General features: G+C 37.1%; 1 protein-coding gene across 2 annotated transcripts in view; it reads right to left on the bottom strand.

Moving 5' to 3' along the window:
* Window positions 1–8,709: 8,709 nt before the first annotated feature.
* Window positions 8,710–13,432, bottom strand: part of RRM2B (ribonucleotide reductase regulatory TP53 inducible subunit M2B) — a 38,688-nt gene continuing 33,965 nt past the window's right edge. For both annotated transcript variants that reach the window (XM_072603360.1, XM_072603359.1), the window contains exons 9-10: window positions 12,377–12,558; window positions 8,710–10,735 (exon numbers count right to left, since the gene is read on the bottom strand). In XM_072603360.1, the coding sequence (XP_072459461.1) occupies window positions 12,406–12,558 (153 nt within the window). In that variant the 3' untranslated portion in view covers window positions 8,710–10,735; window positions 12,377–12,405. The remainder of the gene's footprint in view (window positions 10,736–12,376; window positions 12,559–13,432) is intronic.

Genomic DNA, 13,432 nt, shown 5'->3' with positions numbered 1-13,432 from the left:
TTCATGCCTGGAATACTCTCTCCCTATTCACTCCTACCTCCTAGCTTCCATGGCTTCCTTCAAGACAGTTCAAATCCCACCTTCTTTGCAAGAGGACTTAGTCTCTTCGTCCTGCAACCCCCATCACCTCAAACTTTCTCTCTCTTCGTGTGTGTGTGTGTGTGTGTGTGTGTGTGTGTGGCACAGTGGATAGAGTGCCTGGCCTGGAGTCAGAAAGACTCCTTTCTGAGTTCAAACCTGATCTCAAATACTTACTAGCTATGTGATCCTGGCCAAGTCACTTTACCCTGTTTGCCTCAGTTTCCTCATCTGTGAAATGAGCTAGAGAAGGAAATGGCAAACCGCTCCAGTGACTTTACCAAGAAAACCCCAAATGGGGTCAGACACAACTGAACAAACCAAACTTTCCTTTGAGAAAGGGACCTCCTTGAGGAAAGGGACCATATTTTTGCCTTCCTTTATATCCCTAATGCTTACCATAATAAAGGTGCAAAGTAAGTGTTTAATAAATGCTTATTGGCTTACTGATGAAGTGTATCCCTAGGACCTAGCAGAGATTCCTGAACACTTGAACACTTGGGGTACAGGAAGGGACAAAGCAGGGAAGGATATAGTTCCAGACCTATAATTTCATTGGGGTACAGAAATTCCAGTGAAAAAATTCTCTCTAAAAAAGCAGATCAGCACTTGTTCTGCGACTTAAAGTCTTAAAGAGTTTCCTGATGGCACTGAGAGATTAAATGATTTGCCCATAGTCAGCATGACTCCCATTCTCAGGGACAAAGTGGTCAGGACATAGGACAAAAGACCACACAAATTCTTTCATTCCCACATAATCCACATCATTAGTGGTTTAACTATTCCATCATCTATAGCAATGTGTTTTCTAGGCCATGCACTTATGCTCAGTTTTGAGAGGAAATTTCCAGAAGTGTTTGAAGGTATTAGCTAAAGCACTCAATTACCTCGATCCTACCTAAAACAGCTGCAGTCTGGCTACCTTCACCAGCAAGCTCTGTATTCCCTTTATTCAGTTCTGGGAAGATTTCAGAGTTCTGTAAGAATCATAAACCTTCTTATAGCTTACTAGCTAAGAAATGCCATCTTGTTGGCTCAAGTGTGCCACCATGAGGAGGAAGATAGGAAAACCATCAAGATGTAAGTTTTCATAAGCACCCATAACAGACACTACCCGTTGCAAACACTTACCACCTCTCAGTTGATGGATGCAGGAGGGAGCTAGGAGACTGGGGGTGGCGAACAAAAAAAAGGCCTGTCAGCTCTGCCAAGTGAAGAAATAATGCTGTATTTATCTGTCTCTCTAGAGGAAACCTAGTACACAGCAAAATATCAAGAGATTATTCAATTGGGTAGCATTTTGCCCAGAGCCTCTCTTGCTTTGGCTGGCCAAAAGGATGCAAGCTTTACCTTGCCCCTATGTGGGGCAAGAACTCTATGATCTAATGAAGTTATAAAAATAATTAAGAGCCTGCTTGGGATGGCTACATCTGAGCATGTATAGGGCTGCTGTCTTTGAGGTATAAGTGGGTAGCAGCTGGCAAGATGCTGTGGGTATTCCTCTCCAGAAAATTAGCTGAAATGAGCTCTGCTGGGGAGAAAAATTTTGCCCTCAACCCTTTCCAGTTAATTCCTATTAATTTGAAGAGCGACTTCCAGTGGCCAATAAGATTCAGTCTTTCATCCCTCCATTTGCATTATTTCCTTCTGCATTATTCAGAGAAGCTGTTGACCCCACAGCCACTTTTTCAGATGTTTCTTTTCCTGCCTCTTCAATCATTATCATCACCATCACCTGTAAAGTTTACAAAGCACTTTTAAATTTTTAATTTTATCATTTTTTCCGTTGCCAAGCTTTTCCTCCTCCCTCCCTCTCTCCAAGGAAAAACTTCATAACAAATATGCGTAGTCAACAAAAGTAAATTTCCTCATGGCCATATTTTTTTTAAAGGTATATCTCATTCTTCATTTTGAATCTATCAAGAGGTGGGTAGCATGCTTCATTACCAGTCCTCTGGAATTATGACTTGTCATTGCATTGACCAGAAGTCTGAAGTCTTTCAAAGTTGTGTGTATTAAATAATCTTATTGTATAAATTGTTATTCTGGTTCTACTTACTTCATTCTGCATTAGTTCACACAAGTCCTCCCAGGTTTCTCTGAATCCATAATTTGTTTAGCCATTTTCCCACAGGTGAGCACATCCAGTTTTCTCCTACTATGAAATGAGATGCTATGAATATTTTTATAGTTATGGATCCTTCTTTTATTTACAATGTAGTTGTCATATATGTAATGCTAATGAGAGTTAAAGATCTTTCCCACCCATTCATGGGCCTGCCCATTAAGGGAAGCTTGATTAGGGTAGATTTTTCTTGTTGGAAGGCCCACATTTTTTGCTAATTTCTAATGAGGCATTGGTTCTCAAGTGCTGTGATGCCCTCTGGCTCTGAAAAGTGTGTATATACTCTGAAGTGATGTTTTCCTTTGGGGCTTATTCATTATGTTTGACCCGATGAGACTCTGGGCAGCCATTAAGGACCCCCATCCCCACCCCAGCTTTAAAAACCCAGATATTGGTGCTTCTGTCTGGTATTGCTTATGGTCAGGTGGAAGCCTTGTCTGTTGCTCTTTATTTCTCTGTTTGTATTTTCTCTGACGTTCAGGGTGCTGACTTTTCCCCCTGAAAGTGATCTATGTGCTTGATTAAAGTGATTTTTGACCCCTCAAAAGTTGCTTTCCTTTCAGAAAAACAGATCTAACTAAATACCTGTATAGCAGGCCCTCCTGTGTATATTGGAGTCCTTGCTGTTACAGTATATCATTTGATTCTCAACCACTGGCGTAAGTACAACTCCTATTATTTTATAGCTTATTTTACAGACAGGTTGAATGACTTATGTAATGGCACATAAATTACTAATGAAACAGGCAGGATTAACCAATCAACAAATACTTATTAAGCACCGACCATGTGCCAGGCATTGTGTAAGTTCTAGGGATACCAAAATAAACAACAAAAAAGAAAGGTCCCTGGGCTCAAGAAGTTTACATTCTATTTCCAGCACATTCTTTCCCCTATACCATACAACTCCTCTCAGTGGCTAGAGAGAAAACATAAAAGTGTGCCACCTGTAAAGAACAGGAATAAATAGTTCTCAAAAGAATGACTATTAACAACTACTAACAACCACACGAAATAATGCTCTAAATCACTAACAAGAGAAACACAGACCAAAATAATCCTGGAGTTTTATCTCACATCCACTAAATTGGCAAAGATGACAAAAGCTGGGAATAATCAATGTTGGAGGGACTGTGGAAAGATAGAAAAGTTAGTGCATTATCAGTGGAGCTGGAAATTAATACAACCACTGTAGAAAGCAATTTGGAATTATGTAAATAAACTTAACTAACATATCCAACCCTTTGACCCAGAGATTTGGCTACTGGGTATACATTCTAGAGAGGTTATCAACAAGAAGGGAGATCCATAAACACCAAAATATTTATAGAAGCACTTTTTGTGGTAGCAGAGAACTGAAAACAAAGTACATGCCCATTGATTTTGGAATGGCTAAACAAATTGTGGCTCCTGAATATAATTGAATATTACTGTGCTGCTAGAAATGATGACTAGGATGACTACAAAGAATCATGGAAAGACTCACATGAATTGATATAGAATAAATGAAACACAGTCAAGGAAACTGTATATATAATTACTACAGTCATGTAAGTGGAAAGAACCATCACCAAAAAGCAATTAAAAAATGCTGCAAAATTACAAAGAACTGGCTTGAGGCCAAAGAAAAGATATGAGAAGATACCTCCCCTTTTTCCTTTGCAGAGGCAAGAAGTCCAAAGATATGGAGAACTGCATATATTTTCAGATATTTTCAATGTATTGAATGTATTGATCAGATTTTGCTGATTATTTTCTCCTTCCCCTTTTTCTTTTTTTTCTTTAAAAAATTCTGTTATATCAGATGGCTCTCTGGGAGGGAGGAAAAAGCATACAGGGAGATGTTTAGGCAATGTAAAAACATGTCAATACAATTTTATTTTTTAAGTGTAATCTGATTCTTAGCTCTAGAAATAGGTCTTCCAAGAAACTCAGCCCATCCTCACCTCTGAGGTACAAGAAAAAGTCACTAAAGGCAAAGACTAAAGTGTGCATGCTACTTGGGTTCTTATACTTGTTTACCTAAAGGTTTCTGAGTATCTTGTTGAGTATCTCCTGTTTATTTCGGTGGTCAAAGAAACCAAAGCCCCACTAAGGTCTTCTGATGTCTCCTCATAGTGTGGCTCTGACTTTGGGTTTTAAAAAATTATGCTAGCAGAACTCAAGCTCTGGCAGGTCCTACCATAGAGGAGTATGTGAAATGAGCATGTATTTGTTGTCCAAAGCCCAGCCCAGCTAAATCCAGAGATATTAATCATGACAGTTGGCCATCAGATGATGAATACTTGGAGCCACGATGATTCATAAAATCACCTAAGGAGTCTTAAGAAAATTGTGATCAAACCAATGGGAATATCTACACCAATTGGGTAGGAGGAGAGATAGGAACAAACATTAAGTGCCTACTGTATGCCAGGCACTGTGCTGAGCAATTTACAAATCTCTTTGAATCCTCATGAGAACCCTATGAGATGAGTTTTATTAAATTTTTATCCCTCTTTTACAATTGAGAAAACTAAGGCAGACAGAAGTTGAGTGATTCACCCAGGCACACACAGCTAGTAAGTGAAATGACTCCTGCAAATTTTGAAGTAAAAGTAAAAAGTCATGCCTTTGCCAGCATGGTGCATTCTTCTTTTCACCCCTGCATTTGTTATCCCTACTTGAGTGCCACATATCAAGAGTGGGGAGGCAGGGTTCATGGTTATCTCTGGAGTTTCTTAGGGTATCCACTGAAGCCTAGGGTAGGAGAGTGTGTATTGGACAGATAATGTGTACCAAGAACTTTTATGTTTGCTGTGCTAGCCTTATATTTAACTTGCCATGTGTATTTATCATGTCACAAAGAGGGCAATGGAGAAGCACCTGTTGGATGTTAGCAAGTTTAAACATAGAAATAATGAAGAACTTGGAAGAATGGGAATCAATTCAGGGTAACACGATACACCCAATCTAACTAGTGATTGACATAGGAGCTTTAGCCTGTTTCAAACATCCCTCTTTAAGCAACCTGGTACTGCTCACCATATTGAGTCCAGACAGTAGAGAAATTCAATCAGTTTAGCCCACCTCAGTTCAGAACTCCCAAGGATTACAGGGCTGTGACTATTCCCAGTGAAAGCATGGCTATTAAAAATTAATTTTTAGGAATGTGTGGTGCATTTTGGACCTAAGAAAATGGAGACATGGAAACCAAGCACAAAAAATGATAAAATTTCTCTTCTACAACAGAGCTTACAAATATCTAGCCTTTGTTTGAAGCACTCTAGTGAGGGGAGCCAATACCTCCCAAGGAAGCACATTTCACTTCAGGTTAACCTTGTGGTCATGATGATGATGATGATGATGGTGGTGGTGGTCTTAGACGTTTTTACTTAGCCATTTCCCTGCAACTTTCACTTATTGATCCCAGCTCTTCCCTTTGGGACCAAACAAAACCAGTCTAGTCCTTCTTCCATGTGTTAAGTCCTTCAAATACAAAGCTACCATGCCCCTGCTGTCTTCTTTTCTCCAGATTCCTTCAATCGATTTTTGAATGGTATGATTTTCAGTCCCCTTACCACATAAATTACCAGTTGCTGTTATTGTTCAGTCATTTTTCAGTCATGTTTGACTCTTCACGACCCCATTTTGGGGTTTTCTTGGCAAAAAATTTACAGTTTTTTAAGAAAGCAACGTGGATAGAGTGACAGGCCTAGCATCAGGAAGACTCATCTTCCAGAATTTAAATCCAGCCTCAGACACATTCTAGCTTTGCAACCCTGGACAAGTCACTTAAACCCTATTTACCACAGCTCCTCATTTATAAAATGAGCTGGAGAAGGAAATGGCAAACCATTCCCCTCTTTGCCAAAATGGGGTCACAAAGAGTCAGACACAACTGAAACAACTGAAGAATAGTCCTAAAACTAGTTTTAAATGCAACTAATCGTCCTTGCCTATATTTCTCCATTTTGGCCAAAGAATACCATGAGTTTAATCAAATGTATTGCTAAAACATAACAGCACATGTACAGCACTTAGAACTTTGCCAAAAATAAAAATCAAACTAATTGATCTACTTGTAGACTTCACTTCCTTTCCCTTTCTGGAAAATCTAAAGAAAATTTGCCTTTCTCTAGTCCCGCAACACTTCTCTCATTCTCCATGATCTTTCAAAGATCACTGGTTCTGGGTAAAAAATAACGTGCCAGTTTTTTCAAGGATGTTACTCAAACGAGGTTACCCACAGATGTAAGTCATCTAGGCCTACTGACTTGAACTTACAAAGGTTGGTGAGGTGCTCCTTTTTAATGAATTTAATAAACAGCAACAAACATGAACATTTTAAGTATATAACAGAAAATAAATATGCACATGACAGTAAACATGTTATGTGTGGCTTGATTTTTTAAAAACTAATATAGTAGTAACATAACTGCCATTTGTATCTCCTTTTGAACTTCCTTCTTTCTTCTGTGTATTTTAAGACATTAATGTTCTCTTTTTCCTTACACCCCTCCCCAAAACAGTGCAAAAAGGTGAGAAGCATGTGGTGTCATCATTTTTCTAAAGTCACTGCATTGCTTAGAGTGCTAGTCTTTCAAAGCTGTTTTCTTTTACATTATTGTGGTCATGGTATAAATGGTTCTCCTAGTTCTGCATGCTTCGTAGCAAAGTGCTCTCTCATCTTCTTACTTCTTATGGTCTTGAATTCTTTGACATTTCTGTTTTATTCTTTCTGAGCTACTGACAGAGGAAAACAACAGCAAGAGGAGCAATTCTGTCTTCTTTCAATCCTCCATTTTCATATCATTCTCTTTTCTAAGATCCTCTTCTGTTCTCTAATATGGCTAAACCGTTTGATATGAGGCAAGGTAGGTAATGTGATGACCAAAAAAAAAACAAAACAAAACAAAACAAATCCTACTGCATTCTTAATATTACATTAACGAAAACAATTTCCAAAACAAGGGAGGTGGTAGTCTCCCTTTACATGACCCTAATCCCACAACATTAGATCACTGGAGAATTGTATCTAAATCTAGCCATTATATTTTAGGAAGAACATTGAGATGATGGAGCACATTCAGCATGGTGATATAAAAATCCTCTGCTTGGCTTTAAATGCCCTTCCTAATTTGGCTCTTTCCTTCCTTTTCTGTCTTCTTATACCTTACTACCTCCTCTGACTCCCAAACTTGGCAATCCAGAGACAACAATCCCCAAAGATGCTGTCCTCCTTGATGTTCCTCACTCCATTTCCTGACTCCACCCAGCTCTCTGGCTCTGGAAAAGATGTGGAGGTAAACTTGCCCAGAGAAGTATCATAAATCTATCCTGGGATAAAGAAACCCATAACCATGCTTTATGATAGTCATCAAGAGGAATAATCTGAAGATTCCATGGTATGCCATTAAAATTTGAAGAACTGAACCCTGAAAGAGACCTTGGAAGACACCAAGTCCATTGTTGTTCATTTTGTCAATGAGGAAACTGAAGCGTAGAGAAGTGACTTGTCCAGGGTCACACAGTTAGTGGGCATATAAGACAGAATTCAAACCAAGTCTGAATCCAATGCCCTCTTTGCAAGACCAAGGGTTAATGATTATCTCAATCCAAGCTCTTCAAAACTGAGATACATTCAAAAGAGTGTTACCAAGGAATAGACAGAACAAGAGCTTTTGCCCAGCAGGCTACAAGAAGAACTCTGTTCTATGAAATACATATACACAGATTACCAGGTTTTACATCAACATAAACAGCTCATTAGAACTGTAATTGTCATCTCATAACAGAAGAAATGTGTTGTATTTGCCTAACAGCAGATCAATAGTCGACTCACATATGCATTCTGTGGATGGTACACAGGAAATTCCTGTAATGTAATAGGATAATATGACATCTAGTTGCATCTTGTTGAGCAGGAACTTGCCAGAACAGAAAACGCTTTTGCACGAGAAAAAAAATCAACACAGGTGGAATTAGAAGAGGAAGGGTTGAGGAAAAAAAATTGCATCAAATATCGCTGATAAAAGTCAAGATATCTAAAGTATATAGGGAACTCAGAAAAATTTATATCATCAAAAGCACAACATATAACACCTAACAGATGAGTGATCAAAAGATAGAAAAAGGCTTCTCTTGTTTCATTTTCTCCTAGATACTCCTGCAGTCCTCATGGACAGGACATTCTTTTCTTGAGACTCAACTTGCACTGGTTTTGAAATTAACTTTCTTCTCGGTTTACCTATCGGGCCTCTCTGAGTGCATAGTAATTCATTCTTGTGTTTGACTATATTCCTTTGTTTACTCATATCTCTAATTTCAATTTCTAAATTACAATTTTGGAAGTCAGAGTCCTTGGATTCTTGGGTGTTTTTGATTCTGAGTGTCTATGTTCCTGACTACCCAAATAGCTGGTGAATACACCTTTGATGAGGAACTATGAAGAAAACCTTGAACTGAAAAAAGAGAAGGTCTTGACCTAAGAAAGATTCTTACTTAAAAACAACATATAAACTGAGTTTGCTATGACACATTTTATTTCAATCACGTTAAATTATAAAATAATCTGATCAAAAAGCATAACATTTTTTGGAAAACTTTAGTTATGGGCATAAATAGCTGGACTGATTGAGTACAAAATATTGCATTTAAAGACAGAATAAAACATGGGGTTTAGGTACACAATGCCTAATAAGAGTATTCTCTGTACACAGGAAGTACCCCTCTAAATACTGTGAAATGTTGGACAACTCAGATATTATTAAAACAGAGCTTTATATTAAACAGTAAAGTCAAAAGCATAAATTATCAACAATTTAAATAAAAGTTCTAGAATTGCTATTGTTTTATTTATTTAAGAAAACCTTTGAAGTTTGAAGCTATATTTTTCTTTGAAAAGGACTAAACCAACAGGACTAAAGTAGAAACCTTCTTTTCCTAGAGCAAATACAATAAGGATTTCAATAATCCCACTGCCTGCTACCTTCAAATCTTTAGGCAATCTACATATCCCCTATTTGGAAGATAATAATTTAAAAGGGTTAGAAGAACAAGATATACATGCTCCTGTTTGGAAACCACTCATCAGTTGGCCCTGGATGATCCGATAAGAAAGGAAGCCAGCTTTGGTGTGAGTTCCTGAGTCAGGCACCAATTTACTCTCCTTAGTTAAGACACCTATGGCATAACAGCTGTACTGATATTTTGGCTTACATAAAAACTGATGACCATGTGGTAGCAAGCTGTATATTCCATTAACAGTTTTCTGAGTCATCAACATTAAAAAAAAAAAATTAGTGATTGACATTTAGCCTGAAACTAAACAACTGAAATTTCAAAATGCCATGGCAATGATGTTATCACACTACAAAACACTCAATTCTGATTACTATTTTTTTTCAGTGTGCAAACTGCTGTTTTCTTAGCAATCATTTTTCTCCTAAAAAAGGTGGAAGGGGCAGCAAAACAATCAAGAATTAGACATTATTAAACGAGAATAGCAAAAACCTCATAACATTAGGTCATGATTGGATTGGTTCCTACATTGTAGGAATAGTTATTTTCAATTCTTTATATCAAATAAACATAACAAAATCCTACTTTCCTGTAAGCAGAACTCCCAGTCCCATAATTCTAGATTTTATAAGACCAAATAATGAAACCTGTTTTAATTGTAACCATAATTTAAATACTTAGGCTGCAATAAAATAAGTTGTAAATTACAAACTATTTTTTTAAAACCTAGAAAGTTGTAGAACATAAGTTCCTTAAGAACTGAGAATAAAATGTCATGAACATAATAAAACATATATGCAAAGTAGAGTGCTCGAGAGTGAGTGTAGAATGCTTCTTACTGTAAGCCAATATATTAAAATTCAGCATGAGATTTCCCTGCCCTCTTACTGGTAGTTTATTGCTGCTATAAATAAATATGGTTGACATTAAGGCATTTACCAATATAACAGAATGATCTGAATTCAGTGCAAAGGACTTAGAACTTTCTCTTCCTTCATTTTGAAGTCATGCAAGTTATTTCTGGTTAAAATTAAATCTCATATAGAGATACTGAAATTTTTGTTGAAGAAAGTACAGCTATTATTCTAAAAGACTATGGTGTTTAAGTTTAATGATGGAACAAAACAAAACAAACAATATAAAATGATACAACTGTCCCATAAATACAAAGACAACCTCTACAAATTGAACAGGAAAAAAAACATATCTGATGTAGAAAGTTTTTCTTCATTTGATAAATTACTGTTTTTGACATATCAATATAGCTATGAATGAACTCTGCCTTCTATAACAGCTAAATAATTTGCCTGATCTAGTACAAATAAGCTTTACAGATGACCATCAAGAAACCAAGTGATCAAGAATTTGTCTGAAAACAAATTCTAAAGGTTATAAACTGGGAAACTGACAAAATGCAATCTGCTTTTCCAGACTCTTTTAAAAAAGTTCTCATGAGAAAAAACAAAAGATGATAAATCCTCTGTCCTGCTGCTGGATGGACCTCAGTTACCTTCACTTGGCTGCCACCACCTGAAGATAAAAAGAGGGAGAAGGGAGATTATCTGTCAAAGGTCTGCTCGGAGGCACTAGTCCTTCTCCTCCCCATCCATTATGGCATTCTTTCTCCTTTGCCATTTTAACATAGTTTCAAGGGCATTAATAGTGTTTACTATAATATGACCATACAAATGATATACAGTTGAGGTATATACTTATATACATCTGGTGCACATTACTCTGTTAACCTGGTAAGCATTAAACATTCCTTTTCAGGTGCTTCCAGTCATTATTCTAAATTTATGTGGAAGACTCTTATTTGAGTCCCTGAGCTTTTCCTCTATTTAGTACATGCTAGTTCTAAACCAAGATGCTGTCATCAAGTAGCCTTTTGGTTTTTGAAGGAAGAAGGCCCTTTTCTGTTTGAACACCAATAATACTCCTTTTTGACTTCTTGTTCAGCCTGCTTCTTAAAGAATCACTTATCTCAGCATCTTACCTGGTGTCCTAAAAGAAACAACTCATTTAACATTTAGGAAAGATTTATCAAGAACATTTATCATGCTGGGTTATGGGGAAGCCACAAAAATAAATCAAAGTCTCTACCCCCAGAGAGCTTACAATCTAAGAAAAGATTCAAGCCATGCATATAAGTAATATATAATATCACTTGTAGTTAGAGTGTGGAGGAAGACATGAGGTAAGCTTCACGGAAGAGGTAGCATTTGGCTTGTATCTTGAATATCACCTACTAAGAATCCCATTTTCTCCCTATTTCCATCCTACCACTCTATTCTTACTCGGCATATTCCAGATTTCCTGGCTCTATATTTGTATCTTTTCTCTATTTAAAAATAACAACAATAACTAGCACTTATATAGTGCTTTAAGGTTTCCAAAGTATTTTATAAATATTTCATTTTATCCTCACAACTACCTATGGAAGCAAGTGCCATTATTTTTCTCTTTTCACAGACGAGGAAGCTGAGGCAGATAGAAGTTAAGTGATGTGCCCAATGTCACATAGTTAGTGGTTGAGGTGGGATTTGAACTCTGGTCTTTTGACTGCAATTCTGGCACTAAGACATTTTCTAACAGATTTTTGGTTTTGCCCAACTTCGCTTGTCCATCATTGGATCACTTGTTTTCAGCTCTTCTTCATAAATCATGAATTAAAATCTTTCTAAGAATGTCCATCTCATGTTTGTAAAAGCAGTATACTCTCTTGCTAACAATCCCCATCTTCTCTGGAAAATCATAATTGTCTTCCTTTAAACACTAAAAATATGGAGGACTTTCTCCAACCATTACATGTTAGCATAGATTTCAGGGTCTATTATCTTGGGGAAGAAGAGGAGAAAGAAGGCAATATTCTTTAATTCACCAAAACTTTGTAGGGAGGGCAGACTTCCTTCCCACCCCCACTGCACATTAGCGGAGCTCTATCACTACCAGTAGTACCCTATTTACCACAAAATGAGTAAAATCTCAAAAAACATATTGTTAAAAAATGCAATCCATTTTCTCCATGACCCCAAATAAAAGCATCTAGGCTATACTCAGATTTTTAAAAGGAAAATTATGCACTTTTTACTTTATTGGAACTGTATTTGGGTTTTTCTTTTGACAATTAGGACTGGAGAAAAATGTAGAGAAAAGAAGACTGTCATTTACCAACAAGGAGGAGCATCTAGAAAACTGGATTAAAAATCTGCATCCAATGTGAAGACATTGTCCGTTGTTTCTGCCATAACTGCAAAACGCTGATATTCTGAGACCCTTTTTTCAAAAAAATTTGTTTTCCCTTCCAGAGAAATATTTTCCATGAAATCAAAGGGATTATCTGACTGAAAAACCTGAAGAAGAAGAAAATGCATTAGAGATTCTGAAGAAAATCTCATCTCTCAAGAAATCTGCTCTAATATGACAGGAAGCTTTCCATTGGAAAGATGCATCAGGTTAAACCACTGGCCCACAAAATTTTCACCCGTACAGAAGCTTATCATACTTTTATTTACATAAATAAAAAAACCTGGAGGTTTTTGTCAAGACTTGCAGAAACTAATTTTATTCTCCCCTCTCTTTTGATTGTCTTAAAATATAACACAAATATAAAAGAATACTATTTTAAAACAAGAAAATGGAGGCATACATAGGTGAAGTAACTGAATGAAAACCAGATACTGAATCCTGCCACCTTAGCTGTAAAGCAATTCACAGATAGGCCAAGAAGCAGAAAGTCAAATCAAGTTCAGCATATAAGCCTCAAAATGTAATGTCAACCATAAAAAATGGCTTACAGTTTATAGCTGTTATGCAAATTTGCTACAGATATGATTGAGATTTTTTAACAGCTCCATTAACATGAGTATTAGCAATATGAATATGATTGCAGGCCATTGTATTCTTAGAAATTAAACGGTCTAGTGATAGTATCAGCAACAGGCTACAGAAAGAGAGATGATCAAAAGAGAGCAATAACTATGAGATATGTTTCCCTCTTCTGGAAGTTTTCAGGCACAGGTGGGATGAACACCCAGGTAGGTTATGGTGGGGATCTACCCAGCGGGTACAACTGGCTGCTTAGGTCTCTTCCAAGTCTTAAATTATGTGACTATGTAATGCTGTGACAATGAAATAGGACAACCATACCCAGAACAGGCAAAACAGACATATGCTGTGAATACTCTGAAGGAAGGTTCATGCACCACCCATTGAGTTGCTGACTCA

This window comes from Notamacropus eugenii, chromosome 4, assembly GCF_028372415.1.
Source record: "Notamacropus eugenii isolate mMacEug1 chromosome 4, mMacEug1.pri_v2, whole genome shotgun sequence".
NCBI classification, from domain to species: domain Eukaryota; kingdom Metazoa; phylum Chordata; class Mammalia; order Diprotodontia; family Macropodidae; genus Notamacropus; species Notamacropus eugenii.
The sequence above is the reverse complement of the archived record's forward strand: the minus strand, read 5'-3'. Positions and strand labels throughout refer to the sequence as shown.